The sequence below is a fragment of the Bos mutus genome, chromosome 1, assembly GCF_027580195.1.
Source record: "Bos mutus isolate GX-2022 chromosome 1, NWIPB_WYAK_1.1, whole genome shotgun sequence".
In the NCBI taxonomy this organism is placed as follows: Eukaryota; Metazoa; Chordata; class Mammalia; order Artiodactyla; family Bovidae; genus Bos; species Bos mutus.
Window position 1 is genome coordinate 71,601,391 of NC_091617.1, and position 15,183 is coordinate 71,616,573.

At 49.3% G+C, this 15,183-nt stretch overlaps 1 protein-coding gene across 3 annotated transcripts in view; it reads left to right on the forward strand.

Annotated features, from left to right (window-relative positions):
* XXYLT1 (xyloside xylosyltransferase 1) overlaps positions 1-14,705 on the forward strand; it is a 174,615-nt gene extending 159,910 nt beyond the window's left edge. For 2 of the 3 annotated variants that reach the window (XM_070371430.1, XM_070371437.1), the window contains exon 4: positions 11,476-14,705. In XM_070371430.1, coding sequence (XP_070227531.1) covers positions 11,476-11,872 — 397 coding nt within the window. In that variant the 3' untranslated portion in view covers positions 11,873-14,705. The remainder of the gene's footprint in view (positions 1-11,475) is intronic. The other variant, XM_070371443.1, reaches the window with a different exon arrangement.
* The last annotated feature ends 478 nt before the right edge of the window (positions 14,706-15,183 follow it).

A 15,183-nucleotide genomic window follows, 5' to 3' on the forward strand; every position in this document is an offset into this window, starting at 1 on the left:
CTGAGCCGGCCTATCAGGAGGACAGATTATTCTGTGGAATTTCTTCTTCCTTTTCTTCTTTAAAAGAGAGGAAACAAAGAAGACAGCGCCGTGGAATGCCAAGCTGCAAGGCTTCGGGGCACAGAGTACAGCCAGCTGCGGGGGGACACTGGCAGGCCAGGGACAGTCTGGATGTTTGGGTGGGCTGGAGGCCAGGCGTGTGTGGCTCAGGTGTGCCCTGTACAAATGACCCTGAATGCTGCCACCCGGCACACGGGTCCCAGGCAGCGTCTGGGGGAGGAGAGGCTTTAAAGTGGAGAGCAGTCTTTCAGAATCTGGGGCACTACGGGGCTGCAGGAGGCCTGTGCAGCAGGTTGAAGGGAGAGCCACCTCCAGGCCAGCCCTGGGGTAGTGGGGAGGAGGAGGCTGGCCCAGCCCGCGATTCAGGGCCTCTTTCCTGGCACAGCGCTGGTGAGGGTGGGGCTGTGCAGCACTGAGAGCAGGAAGTCACCCCTGGGCCCCACTGAGGGAATCATCAGAATGAGCCCAGTATAGAGTAGTCTCCCTTCATTGTCCTGGACTCTGCCAGGTCGTCCCCGTATACCGGTGGTGGCTCGTGAACACCCACAGCAGCCCCCAGGCAGGGCAGGGTGTGAGGGGCACATGGAGGTAAATGCCTGCTCCCTTTCTCTCTGACCTCACTGTCAGGCTGGGGATGAGGATGAAACTGTCTGACATTTGTCCCAAGTCACTGTCCCCTGCAGAGAAGCCACAGAGGGGTGGAGCCAGGGCAAACCTGGATATTCTCTCTCCAAACACACATCCCTTCCCTGTACCATCCTGTGGGGACCCTGCTGAGCCTCCTCTTGTCCTCTGTTTGAACTTTCAGATGACGATAATGTCCTTTCCTGCTTGACCTCATACACAAGGATTTAGAATGCCTGAATAATTTAATCCCATGGGGACGGCCCTTTGCTTTAGAGGTTTCGTCCGCATGAAGACACTGTGGCCACGCAGATGAACCATGGACTCTGGAGGGTTTCAGTGCTCTGATAGAATTCGGGCGTGGCTCCCTCCATGGCTTCCTTTCTTACCCTGAACTATGACTGGCAGGACGCCCGTCTCAGGCATCACCAGAGGGTCTTCCCAAGGTGGACCGCCCCCAGCGTGGTGACTGGTCGTCCGTCCTTAGTGGGCCCTGCAGGACAGCGGTCTCGGCGCGATTCCCCTTTGTGTCCTCAGTGTATGGATTGCTGCAGTTTGCTTTCAAAGGCTGCTGGGGTCCTGGGGCTGTGTACAGGGGCAGGGCATTTGCAGAGAGCATTCTTGGGTGGTTAAACTCACTCAGTGATGGCAAGGGAAGAACAGGCAGCAAAGGCTGACCTAAGAATTTTAGGGAAAGAACGGATGTACTATGACCCTAAAGGAGAGTGTGATTTTCCTTAGTCAGAATCTGAAAAGCATGAGACAAAGCCGAGGCTGCCATCTTGTTGGTATGGGAAGGCTCTGTGGTGCCGGGGCATGTGGCCTCTTAGGTCCCAGACGGGTGATCTTGTGCAAGCTGCTTCCTCTCTCTGTGTTCCCGGGTCATCTCTAGGGTTTTTTTAGTGGCAGCATTTTGGTTCCAGGGCCAGAGTCATGAATTGGCCTGGGAGTCCTGCCTCCAAGCGCACCCAGGGCGGGGAGCGCGTGGGCTCACTTCGGTCTTTCTGCACTTATGTGGCCTGCTCCATGGTTTGAACTGGCCTGATGAAACTCAAACCCCACCCCTTTTCATGTGTTAATTAGCCATCTCTAAGTCTTCCTTGGAGAAATATCTGTTTAGGTCTGTTGCCCACTTTTTGATTGGGTTGTTTGTTTTTCTGGTATTGAGTTGTATGACCTGCTTGTATATTTTGGAAATTTTTTGTTTTTTAATACTTTTATTTATTTATTTTTGGCTGTACTGGGTCTTCATTGCTGTGCGGGCTTTCCTCTAGCTGTGGAGAGCAGGGGGCTGCTTTTTAGTTGCAATGTGCGGGCCTCTGATTGCAGTGGCTTCTCTTGTTGCAGGGCACTGGCTCTTGACTCAGGGGCTTCAGGAGTTGCAGCACTGGATTCTAGAGCAAGGACTCAGTAGTTGCGGTGCATGGGCTTAGTTGCTTGGCAGCATGTGGGATCCTCCAGGACTAGGGGCCGAACCCACATCTCCTGCATTGGCAGGCAGATCCTTACCACTTAGCCACCAGGGAAGCCCTGGAACCTGCATTCTTAACCCCATCATGAACTGGAACATTTTTAAAGTCAGTGGACAACTGATACATACCTGCCTCTCTCTCCACCCTAGACTGACTTCTGACCTCTGGGGAAGGAAGCTGGCAGATCTGGGCCCTCCCTCCTGGCATCTTCAGCACTCTGCTTCCAGGAAGCATCTCCCCAGTGGTCCCTCCAAGACCCTGACAGAGTGAGAAAGCTCAGCAAATATTAGCATAAAATTTGCAAGTGGCCATGCCACCTTTTCGGAGAAGGCAATGGCACCCCACTCCAGTACTCTTGCCTGGAAAATCCCATGGATGGAGGAGCCTGGTAGGCTGCAGTCTATGGGGTCACACAGAGTCGGACACGACTGAAGTGACTTAGCAGCATGCCACCTATTTCATGGCCATTTACAGGATAAAATAATATCACTGCTGTTCGTGCGGTTTTTATTTCTTTTAAAATTATTTCAAATACCCTGGTTTTTTTAAATTTTATTTTATTTTTAAACTTTACATAATTGTATTAGTTTTGCCAAATATCAAAATGAATCTGCCACAGGTATACCTCTGTTCCCCATCCTGAACCCTCCTCCCTCCTCCCTCCCATACCATCCCTCTGGGTCGTCCCAGTGCACTAGCCCCAAGCATTCAGTATCGTGCATCGAACCTGGACTGGCATCTCATTTCATACATGATATTTTACATGTTTCAATGCCATTCTCCCAAATCTTCCCACCCTCTCCCTCTCCCATAGAGTCCATAAGACTGTTCTACCCTGTTTTTTTTTTTTTGAGTAAATCCTCAGCATCAGCATCACCTGAGAGCTTGTCAGAAATGCAGCTTCTGAATGAGGATCTGCATTTTAACCAGATCCCAGGTGAGTCCCCGGCACAGTGACATCTGAGAAGTATTGTTGGCCATGACAGGTACCTGAGGGGTGGGGCCTGTGTCTGGCCCATTGCTGTCTCCCTGCCCCCCCCCAACCCCAGTGCCTTGCTGTGTGCCTGACAGGTGGGATATCCCCATGTTTGTGTCAATATGCCGATCACTTGTTCTACCCTTGACCAAGACCCATGCCACAGTGTGCAGGAAGGCAAGCAGGAGCAGGCGCAGGCAGTGGTCAGCCCAGATGAAGTGGAGGGTTCACAGGTTGCTTCTGGGCTTAAGAAATAACACATTTTCCTGGAGCTCGGTGGCCTTTACACCCCTGTCAGCCATGCCAGGGTGTGAAGGGTACTGGGCTAGATTGAGCTTAATTCAGACACAAGGTTAAATTCCACCCATGTCCCTCCCCATCAGCCTTACCACACACACCTCCATAGGTTCTGCTCGGTGTCCCAGAAAACACCCAGGATGTGTTTTCCTGGCATCCTGGGCATTTCTCTCTCATGTCCCCTAGTGCCGCGGGGCTCTTGGGAGCAGTGAGCCACTTCTGAAGGTGACTCTCTCTGGCTTAGTCTTCACCCTGATGAAAGCCCCTTCCTCATTGGACTTCTGGGAAAGGGCAGAATTGTGGAGCTGAGCTGAGGCCCCCTGAATGAGTCATGACCAGCCCAGCATGTTGGCTGCAGGCCAGCAGTCACCTGGTTGGTTCCAGGGCTCACACCAGATTTGAGTTGCTCCCTAGCAGTGATGTACAAGCCCCACTACTTGGAGGTCAGGGGCTCTTCCGGGGTCAGCATTGGGAAGGGCATTGTTCACAGCATGGTGGGCACCACTGAGTCATTTTACCATCTGGGGGTCTTCATGGCTTACCTTTGTCATACCCACATCTCATCACAGGTGTGGATTCCTGAGCTCATGAGACCAACTTTTCTCCCTTGCTTCTCTGTCCTCACACTGAGACGGACCTGGCTCCCCACAGAGAAGACCCCCGTGGCCCCAGCTCAGAGGGCTCAGGGTGCTCTCTCCCTGAACTGCCTTTCTGAATTGTTCCACCAACTTCATCAACATCCTCCTCTTTTAAATTTCAGCCATCTGATTTTACAGTCTCTTATTCCCTTATTCGTTCATTCTATAATCCATTCATCCACTCATTCATTTGAAACTTAACACTGTCATATTCCAGGTGAGGTGCTGGAGGGAGGCAGTTTAGACTGGGTGGGGAACTAGGGGAGCCAGAAGAGATTGACAACCTAGAAAACAGTGAGAGTTGGTCCCAGAGACTCCCAAGGTGCCAATGGGCAGCTTCCATCGGGGTGAGGGCAGGACAGGTGGTCAGAGGGAAGTATCTCCGCTCCCTGGCCCTGGTGGAGAGTGCCTTCTTTTCTTAAATTTTTTCCAAAAAATTTTGGCTGCACTGTTCAGCATATAGGGTCTTTGTTCCCCAACCAGGGATCAAACTTGCACCCCCTGCATTAGGAGCGTAGAGTCTTAACCACTAGACTGCCAGGGAAGTCCCAATGATGTGTTAATTTGTGCTGTACAGCAAAATGATGCAGTTATAATAGGACCTTGTTGTTTGTCCATTTCTACATATAATAGCTTGCATCTGCTAATCCCAAACTCCCAATCCATCTCTCCCCCTCCGCTCTTCCCCCTTGGCAACCACAGATCTCTATGTCTGTGAGTTTGTTTCTGTTTTCATAGACACGTTCATTTGTGTCATGTTTTAGATTGTACATGTCAGTGATCTCATGGTATTTGTCTTTCTGACTTAGTATGATAATTTCTAGGTCCATTCATGTTGCAGCAAATGGTATTATTTCATTCTTTCTTGTGGCTGAGTAGTATTCCATTGTATATGTGTACCACATCTTTATCATTCATCTGTTGATGAACGTTTAGGTCGTTCCATGTCTTGGCTATTGTGAATAGTGCTACTATGAACATAGGGGTGCATGTATCTTTTTGAATTATGGTTTTGTCTGGATATGTGCCCAGGAATGGGATTGCTGGAGCATATAACAACTCTATTTTTAGTATGAACCTCCTTACTGTTTTCCATAGTGGCTGCACCAATTCACATTCCCACCAAAAGTGTAGAAGGTTTCCCTTTTCCCCACACCCTCTCTAGCATTTATTATATAGACTTTTTAGTGATGGCCATTCTGCGTGGTATGAGATGATACCTCATTGTTTTGAATTTCATTTTTCTAATAATTAGCAGTATTGAACATCTTTTCATGTACCTATTGACTACCTATGTGAAGAAAACTGAGCACCGAAGAATTGATGCTTTTGAACTGTGGTGTTGGAGAAGACTCTTGAGAGTCCCTTGGACTGCAAGGAGATCCAACCAGTCCATCCTAAAGGAGATCAGTCCTGGGTGTTCATTGGAAGGACTGATGTTGAAGTTGAAACTCCAATACTTTGGCCACCTCATGCGAAGAGTTGACTCATTGGAAAAGACCCTGATGCTGGGAGGGACTGGGGGCAGGAGAAGGGGATGACAGAGGATGAGATGGCTGGATGGCATCACTGACTCGATGGACATGAGTTTGAGTGAACTCCGGGAGTTGGTGATGGACAGGGAGGCCTGGCATGCTGTGATTCATGGGATTGCAAAGAGTCGGACACGACTGAGGGATTGAACTGAACTGTTAAATATCTGATTACTGATTGGATCTTCTCAGTTCAGTGTGCTCTCTGGTGTTCCTGCCTGTCTCATGTAGGACTTGGAGACGTGGCAAAGTGGACTTCAGGACCTCTCTCTGCTGACTGATCAGTGCTGATAAGGGGCCCCCGTCAGTCCTACCACTGACAACCTGTATGACTTTGTGGACATTTCTTATACTCTCTGACTAGCACAGTTAGAGACCTACCTGTTTCAGGCCTTGGTAGCAGGGAATCCTAACAAGGTCACCTGGTAGTAAGAAGCACCCTGGGGAGACAGGCAGTTTAAAGCTTCATGGGGCCCACAGCTCCCAGCGGTCCATGTCCTCTCCAGTTCGACCCCACAAGGTGGTTCCCCTGGAGAATGAAGAGTGAGTGCCCATCCCACAGAACCTCAGCTCAAGGCTGAGTGGCAGTGCCACTGCTCTGAGGTCAGTCCTGCATGCCCCAGAACTGTCCCCTGTCACCTTGCAGGACTGGGGCTGGGTGAAACACGGGGCTGCTCTTGAGCATGGGTCTTTCCTCTCAGAGGACTGGAAAATAGGGCCCCTTCCAAGTCAAACAAGAGCTGACTGACCTGGGACACAAGCACAGGCATGAGGAAGGCATGATAGAGTTTCCTGACCCAGCCTTGGCTGATTAGGTGGCGAGCGTCTCCAAGTGGAGGCCGGCCTCTTGTGTTCCTTAGAGACTTTGCCCTCAGCTCGAGGGACGCTTGGCGGTGGGTCGGGGGTGGGGTGGAGATGGGATGCGGTGGGTGAGCCATGGTGAGACATACTGTGAGTGGGGCCATCCTTGTGAATCCCCGAACTACAGTGGAGCCTTCTTGGCCTGCGAACCTATGGCCTGAGCTCAGCCTGTCAGCACAGGCTTCTCGAACCTTCTGAGGGGATGTTGTGCAGACTATCTGGGCCTCGTGAGTGTCCCCATCTTTGCTTCTCCCCTCTTGGAAGTTAAAGTAGAAAACTGAGCCTTAGGAGGTGAGAAGGGCCAGGAGACAGTAATCATGAAGAAACAGGGAGGCAGAGGATCTGTGATTTGGGGTGGTGGGAGGAGGAGGAGGAGAAAGGGGTGATTCATGGCAACTGGGTTCTTTTCTGGAGAAGGTGAGCTTCAGGTTCTTAGGCCAGGGTCTCTCTTGACAGATTTGTTGGAGTGACCTCAGCAATGATTATCAGGGGAAAGACCTGAGGGAGGAGATGGCTCAAAGTTACTTCAAATACTCCTTCGCATAAAGATGAGTTTTCCTCACTACAGTTAGTCCACTAGCTTTTAATAGTCCTTTTTAGGGTTATTAATTAGGATGTATTTGATGTAAAAATTTAGAAAATGCATCTCCCATAAACTAGAAGAACGTGCTTGAAGGTTCCTCATTTGTGCTTTCCCAGCAAGCCTCTTTGGCTTCTGGAAGGACTTGCTATTTTCAATGGACCATCTGCCCCGGGGCCCATTTTACGGTTAGGATTATTTCTAAAGGGGAAGAAACCTTATCCCCTCCCTTGTGGGTCTCCAGGTGACCATGTTGGGGGCAGGGGGACAAGCTTCCACACAGGCCCAAAGGCAACAATTAGGCAGTGTAACACAGCTCGGTGTGGGCATGGTGGTTATCCTGAGAAACTTCTGGAAGCTTTCAGAACCCATCCCTTCATTCATACCGAGGTTTCCTGCAGCCTCAGCAGGTGCCACTGGCAGTGCCTGTGAATATACGTGGTCGGCCCAGGACCTGTGAGGAAGGCAAGGGTCTGGGGGGCTCTCCAGTTCCCCCCACCCCCAGGCAGTGAAGCACCAGCAGCAGCTGCATCACCTGATGGCCTGGTCGCAGCACCTGTGGCCTTGGGGTGTGCTAGCCAAATTGAGAAATAAGATTGCAGTCCATGTGCTGCTCCTTGGAATATCAGCCCATGGTAGAATCCGAGGCACAGATGAAAAGGGACTTTGGAGACGAGAGGATCCAAGTTGGGGCCCTGCGCCAACAATAAGGGCCTCTGTTCCCCCTTGTTAATGTGAAGGCGGTGACACCTCTGTACTCCTGGGAGAGGAGCGAGGTAGAGAATTGTCAGAGGGCTCTGCAGCCCCGGCATACTGCAGCAGGTGAGGAACTGGGGACCCCACCCTGTCAGGCCGGTTCCCGTGGTGGGATCAGACCCTTTCTGTGAATGTTCATCCCTTCACGTCCCTGGATCACTCTCCACCCCCAGGCTGGGGCAGTTCCTCCATAAGAACCAGTTGCCGTAGAGGCCAGAGAACTCCATCATCACCCTAAGCAGCTGCTCTGCTTTTCAGGGTTCATCTTGGGGTAGTACGAATGCTTTAAACAAGGGCAATAATTTTCTACTTAGAGGGCCACTGGTTCATTTTCAGGCTGTGTTTCTGCTTCCCACTCCCTGGGTGGCTTGTATTTTCAATTTCCTGTCCCTCCCTTGCTTCGTACATATCACAATGCTCTGATGTCCCAGACCTGGTTCTTTCTGGCTCTTTGTTAGAAGTGCCTCTTTGTCTTGATTAAGCAGCGGTGCTAGGTGGCATGTTCCCAAAGAGCCACTGGAGTTATGGTCTCTGCCTGGAAGAACGTTCTGTCCATCTTTCCACCTCTGGCCCCACCCTCCTGAGCCAGCAGCTTCAGTGCCAGGTTACTCTGGTATAGAGAAGAAGAATTGAGGGAGCTTCCCTGCTGAGGTTGGTAAGGGTGCCCCGGGGCTACTGCTGGTCCCTCGGCTTCCCAGCTTGTTCGAGAGTCGAAACCCTTCTGAAACTTTTTTAAACATCCAAGAACCCTTTCGTGGGTCCCTGCTCCTCACTCTCTCCCAAAATAGACCTGGCAGCAGGGAATCCAGAGAAGCAGCAGGTTTTTTCTCGGCAGCAACAACTTCGCATCCTGACTTTGTTTCCCTGCCCCTGGTGCCAGGTGATATTGAAGGCCACGGAGCCTGAGCTGCCCTGACCGTCCCCTCAGTCCTGGTACAGCAGAGCCAGGGCCATGCTGGGTGCTGAGGAAGCAGAGGGCCACAGAGGTGACCCTCATGCTCACACCACCAGCCCAAGCCACGTTCCCCTGCCCTGTCCTGTGGGAGTGGAGGACAGAGCTGTGGGGGAAGGACAGGGGACCGGTGAGCTTGATGGGGTATGAGGCGTCCAGGGGCTGCACGAGCACTGGCCCCGCCTCTCCACTGCCACCTTCTCCCTACCTCCAGGTGTCTCTTCTCTGGGGGGTAAATCTTACATCTTGGCAAGATAACCCTCCCCTTAAAAAAGACAGAGGGAGAGAAAAGCCCTATACCCAAAGTGACATGTAACTTATATTTGGAACCCAAATGTTTCAATGGATGACCAAACATCCTGGTTTGCCTGAGACTAGGACTCAGGGTTTCTCAGGACATGGACAGCTGGTCACCCTGCTTTTGAAAATGAAAAGGTAATGACTATTCATTGAATTTACAATGCTTTGATTTTCCTTACGATTTCTTCTTTGACCAATGGATTGTTTAAAGGTGTGCTGCTTAATTTCCAAATATTTAGAAATTTTCTCTAGTTTTTTTTTAATTTCAAGTGCAATTCCATTTTGGTTAGGGAACATTCTCTATATGACTTTTAACCTTTTTCAACGTATTGAGACTTGTTTTGTCATCCATCATATGGTTTATTTTGGTGAATGCTCCATTTGCAGGAGAAAACAATATGTGTTCTGCTGTTGCTGGGTAGAGAGTTCCACAAATGTCAACTAGGTCAAGTTGCTTGATCGCTTTGTTCAGATCTTCCACATCCTTTGTCTTCTTGCTCTACAAGTTACTGAGCATGGGGTAATAACATTTCCAGCTAGAACAGCAAAACAAACCCAAACCCTCTCCTGATTGGAGGGTTCCTGAAATTAACCATTTGGAGGAAATATGGTAAAATGAACTCACAGTTGTCAAACTGCATTCTAACCTCGCTATGATACTATTACTGCAGGCTTTAGTGGCTAGAAAGATCTAGCATCTCTGTTTGCTTTGGAAGCTTATTTTTGCCAAGGTTGTTATCACCAAGCAGGCGCCAGAGCTCTGTTCTACTCACAGTTCAACTACGGTGAAATTCAGACAATGAACTTGTGTACTCCCCTTGTAAGAATGTCCAAACGGAATGCTTTGCCCTGGCCAGGAGCAAAGTCTCGGCCCCTTTTGATATGTGAGACCTCAAGGAAGCTTTCTCTATTCCCAGACTTGGAGAATTGTGTTGAACTGGAAAATGGATCAGGGAGGCCCACCCCAGGCCAGGCCTCTGGCTTTCTTTCCACTGCACTGTCCACCTCACCGCCCAGTTCCTCCCTCTGACTGGTCGGGGGAGCTGCTAAAAGGGAGGCCAGAGGGTGGCCTTGCCCTGATGCAGTCCACCCTACAGGCTCTAGGGAAGAGGCAAAGCTGGTAAAGCAAAGCAAGGTCCACTCCTGCTCTTGCCCATGACACAGGACCATCCGTCTCTCCTCCTTCCTCCAGGTTGCAGGTCTGGCTGCTCTGCCTGCATCTCTGTGGGTATGGAGCCTGGGGCTCTCTGGTCCTTCCTGTCCCCACGCCATGCTGGAACTTGATATTAAAGAGGCTGGAGAAAAGAGTGGGTAGTGCTCTCACCCCATCACCCACAGAGAGGTTTCTGGGTCTGACTTCCCTTCTCCAGATGGAAGCATTTGGCCCCTTGGTTCTAATATCCCATGAGCTGTATACCTAGACTGGATTTCTAAATCTGCCTAGAGAGAGACTGAGATTGAGTCATGCTGCTCTCTAAAATTGCCATAATTCCACCTGGGTGTCCTGGGCTTCCCAGGTGGCTGAGGGGTAAAGAATCCACCAGCAATGTAGGAGATGTGGGTTTGATCCCTGAGTTGTGAAGATCCCCTGGAGGAGGAAATGGCTACCCACTCCAGTATTCTTGCCTGGGAAAAATCCCATGGACAGAGGAGCCTGGTGGGCTACAGTCCATGGGGTCACAGTCGGACACAAATGAGCGACTAAACCACCACCACCCGGCTGTCTGACAGCTGCTTTCACTCTGGCTCATGCGTGTGCCCTTAATAAAGAGGTTTGTTCTAAAGCAAAAAATGATTTTGATTCAGCCTAAGTTTAACCTTAATAAAGAGGTTTGTTCTAAAGCAAAAAATGATTTTGATTCAGCCTATGTTTAACTCTGTCTATACCTGATCACCATTCAGAATTGCTCCCCCAGTTCTCTCTCTCCTCTCATTTTCACAATCACAAACAAAAACAGGGGTGGAAGGTTCCACCTGGATTGCTGCTGTCCTCAAAAGTGGACACTGGCAGAGGAGGCCTGGGTTGAGTCCCTGCTTGTGCTTTTTGCTGGCTGTATGGCTTTGGGCAGGTCCCTGACCTCTGTGCAGTATGAGGTTGACGTATTGTCTCTGAGAGCACCTGTCTCTAGGGTGCAGTGCCTGGTGCTCCCTAAGTCTGTACAGACGTAATGGATGGAGACAAGTCATCACAGGGTTCTGGGAAGAACAGTGAGGCTGGGACTCAGGAGACGACTTGGCCCGGCTCTACCTCCTACTGGGGGCGTGAGGCAGGTTCTGAACCTCAGACTGTCTCAGGTCTGGTGGCTGTAAAACCGCGGTGGCAGTGGACCCTCCCTCTGGGGTGTTTGTGAAGACCCAGGGAAATGAGCTCGCAGGCTGTTTCTCACACGCACATCAGGCTAAATCTGTTCTCTTCCCCCTCCCTAGGCACACATTCTGGCAGTTCCGCCATGATAACCCCAAGACGCGGGTCGGGAGCCCTCCCCCCGAGGGGCTCCCAGGCTTCAACAGCGGGGTGATGCTGCTCAACTTGGAGGCCATGCGCCAGTCCCCGCTGTACGACCGCCTGCTGGAGCCGGCGCAGGTGCAGCAGCTGGCCGACAAGTACCACTTTCGGGGTCACCTCGGGGACCAGGACTTCTTCACCATGATCGGCATGGAACACCCTGAGCTCTTCCACGTGCTGGACTGTACCTGGAACCGGCAGCTTTGCACCTGGTGGAGGGATCATGGCTACAGCGACGTCTTCGACGCCTACTTCCGGTGCGAGGGCCACGTCAAGATCTACCACGGGAACTGCAACACCCCAATCCCAGAGGCCTAGGCCCCGCCCCGGCCGCCGTGCCCTCGGGCTCAGAATCTGGGCGCCTCTCGTGCAGGCCTGGGACAGCATTTGGACTCCTAGAGAGACACTGCAGGACGTCCTTGTAATCAGGTGCTGCGGCTCCCCCACCCAGGGGTGCTGTCTGAGGCCGCCCGGGGGTGCCTGGCCTGCACCCCACTGGTGCTCTGGACCTTTTGCCTCCAGGAGCCAGATGTTGTGAAGAACACACACACAGACCTCTTCGAGTGGGCTAGGAAGCAAACGTTTGAAAAGAAGGAAGAAAACAAAACGGTGCCCCTTGCCTTCAGCCCCCAAAGGCTGGAAATCCTTTTAAGAACTGGGCTTTCATAGACCAAATATAAATTTACTTTAAATTGACAGGCGAGACAGAACAAACAGTACTGGGGTAGCTCCTAGTGAGCTTTAAATGCGTGAGCCAGGGTTTTAACAACCATCCCAGAGTTTAAGCATCCAAAGGAATGCTAGCCCTCACACACGCTCTTGGGAGGCCGTGTGGTTATTCTCACAGTGCTCATGGCGCCTGGTGCAGGTGTAAAGGTCACCACCAACTGTGGCCACATAAGAAACCTGGTCTCATTATTTGAGCCTTCACAGCATTCATCTCCCAACTGCATCACAGAACCTCATTATTCCTTAATCATCCAAGCCAGCTCCAGGTGATCAGATTCTGCTCAGAGATCAAATCTGCCGTCAAGGAACAGTGATTGGCCAGCCCCAAGGACAGGATTGTCTAGATTGGGAAGACTCATTCCAAAGGGAGCTAGCCCAGCGGTACCTGAATGTAACCTTGTGACTTGGCAGGGATGTCACTCTTAGACTTATAAGCATTCTAACCTTTCATTCAGAAGAATCATCCTCGTGACTTTATTGCACCAGGTGAGACCCCATACCTTAGAAGAAAATTAGGCTGTCATTTCTTGATTTCTGCTTTCTGAGTTCTCCTGTAAGTGAGCTGTAAACATGAAGCCCATAGTGGTCCGTTCTGTATAATCCAGCTGAGGTCCTTGGGGAAGAAATGTTGTCTTTCATCTTATATCAGTTTCATTTACTATTTTTTTTTTTTCTACCATGAGTGAGAATAGTTAATAAATAATCTTTGAGAACACAGTGATTTATGCTGTTTGCTCTCTGATCAGTTTCCTGAAGGACCTGAATCAAAAGTGTGATCAGTGTCATTCAGAGTCTCCCTCCCCACATGACTATCTAAGCGGGCTTACAAGTGGGTCTCTAGGGCCTAAGGGGGAGAATGTCTGAAGAAGGTTGTATTGGACTCAAAACAGAGAATCATTTCATTCTAGGTATTGGCAGGCCTGTCTGCTTCTGGGAGCAAAACTGCCCCCATCAGTTCTCATCTGCTTACCCCTAAGTATCTGGCTATGTCGTCCCCTGATAAAATGGCGCACATGTCTCTTCTAACTCTCAGCTCTGACAGAACAGGACTGTTCTGTTAGGTACTTGACTTCCTAGTTAGAACCACCGAATATTGAATGCCTGCTGTGTGCCAAGCATTGTATTATGTGTGTGATCACACACACTAAGATTCATGAACGTAATTCAGATTCTAAAATTTATTGTAAGAAAATAACAAGAGATGTGGACAGAGTCATTGTTTATCACAACCTTTTTTATAATAGAAAAAAATTGGCAGTAACAAAATGCTGAATAGCAGAGTGGATAAGTAATGTGTGTTATAGCTGTATAATGGAATACTTTAGGCATTACAAATTTTTTTTTGAAAAATAATGCCTTGAAAAATGCTTATAATATGCTATTAAGAATGCAAAATATAAAATTATATGTATTAATGATCATAATTTTATTTTTTAAATTACATATATGGTATGTAAATATATTGAGACAGAGCCTGTTCTGTGTTTCATTAGTTCGATGCCTAAAAGAATCATGTTTCAAACACATTAAAAAACAATTATTTTAATGGGGAAAAGCGAATGAAACACTAGAGGATTTTAGACTCATAATAGCAAAGTATTTTTCCTGAAGTAGTTTCAGTAGTTAAAATGTTTCTATAGCTTGAGTGGACTTTATCATTGCAAGGAAAAAGCAATAAACTGATCAAAATGGGCACAAGCCAAACAAAATCTTGTTTACCTTTGCGATTACCTAAGCAGGAGCTTCCCCCTTCTCTGTCTTGAATAACCTGGACCTTACAACTCCATGGTGAACAGCAAAATAACAACAGGAAACCCAGCCAGAACAACAAAGCCGTCATGTGCTCCTGAGTTTTTCCATGAGCAACTCTTTGACAAATCCTGGAAGGCTTGTACCTGACTGGGATCCTGTTATAAGCAAGGCAACCCACCCCAGTATTCTTTCCTGGGAAATCCCATGGACAGAGGAACCTGGTGGGCCACAGTCCCAAGGGATCACAAAGGAGTTGGACATGACTTAGCGACTAAATAACAACAAATGATCAATGCAGCGCAAAAATCACTGTGCTGTTTAATTTGCCTCGTGAGTGGAGCATAGGCCTGTAGGTATGATTGGAAATGAAGTCCAAAAAGAGAACCTTTCTGGGTAGTAGGATTAAGATGCTCTTTAATCTTCTGTATTTACTTGAATCTTTTCCATAGTGAAACACACAGTAAAGGCTGTAAAATTCTAGCCACACACCTTCCCTCCAATTACAGGCAAGCATCATCCTGACCACCTTACAGTTCACTGTTGGCTCTGGTTACTGTCATCCATAAGAAAATAATCTTGGGTAAACAGGCTCTGGGTTTTCTACTTTCCCTATGGATGCCCTAGTTTTCCAAATAAAAAACCTAATAATAGCATCTCCAGACTCTGCTTTCACTTCTGATACTGTCATCTTTTGTGTGTACATAAATGACAATGGCCTTTGGGAGACTTGCAGGCTTATTAAAGAGATTTATTTTTGTATGTGTCAGAACCTAACTATAGCACCCCCCTTTCCATAACATCTCATCAAGGCACAGTGTGCATGCTGGTGCAGGGGGGCTCCCGGCTTAGGGGGCAAGTGCAGCTAGGTTTCTACTCATCATCAGACCTGATCTCCGGATGGAGACCCAAGGCTGGGCTGAACATGGAGTCTGGCAGGGCAAGCAGAGATTTCCAAGCAAGTAGTACCATAGAGAGAACCTCTCGCCTGAATCAGGCCTGGCTGTGAGCCTGTGTTCTTCCCCCAACCCCCTGGGCCATCTTGGACAAGCAGGATCACCTCTTTCCTCATTTATAGACATAGATAACAAGAACTCTCTCTAAACAGTGTTGTTGGAAGCAAAGAGATGTGTAAGGCTGAGAAATAAAAC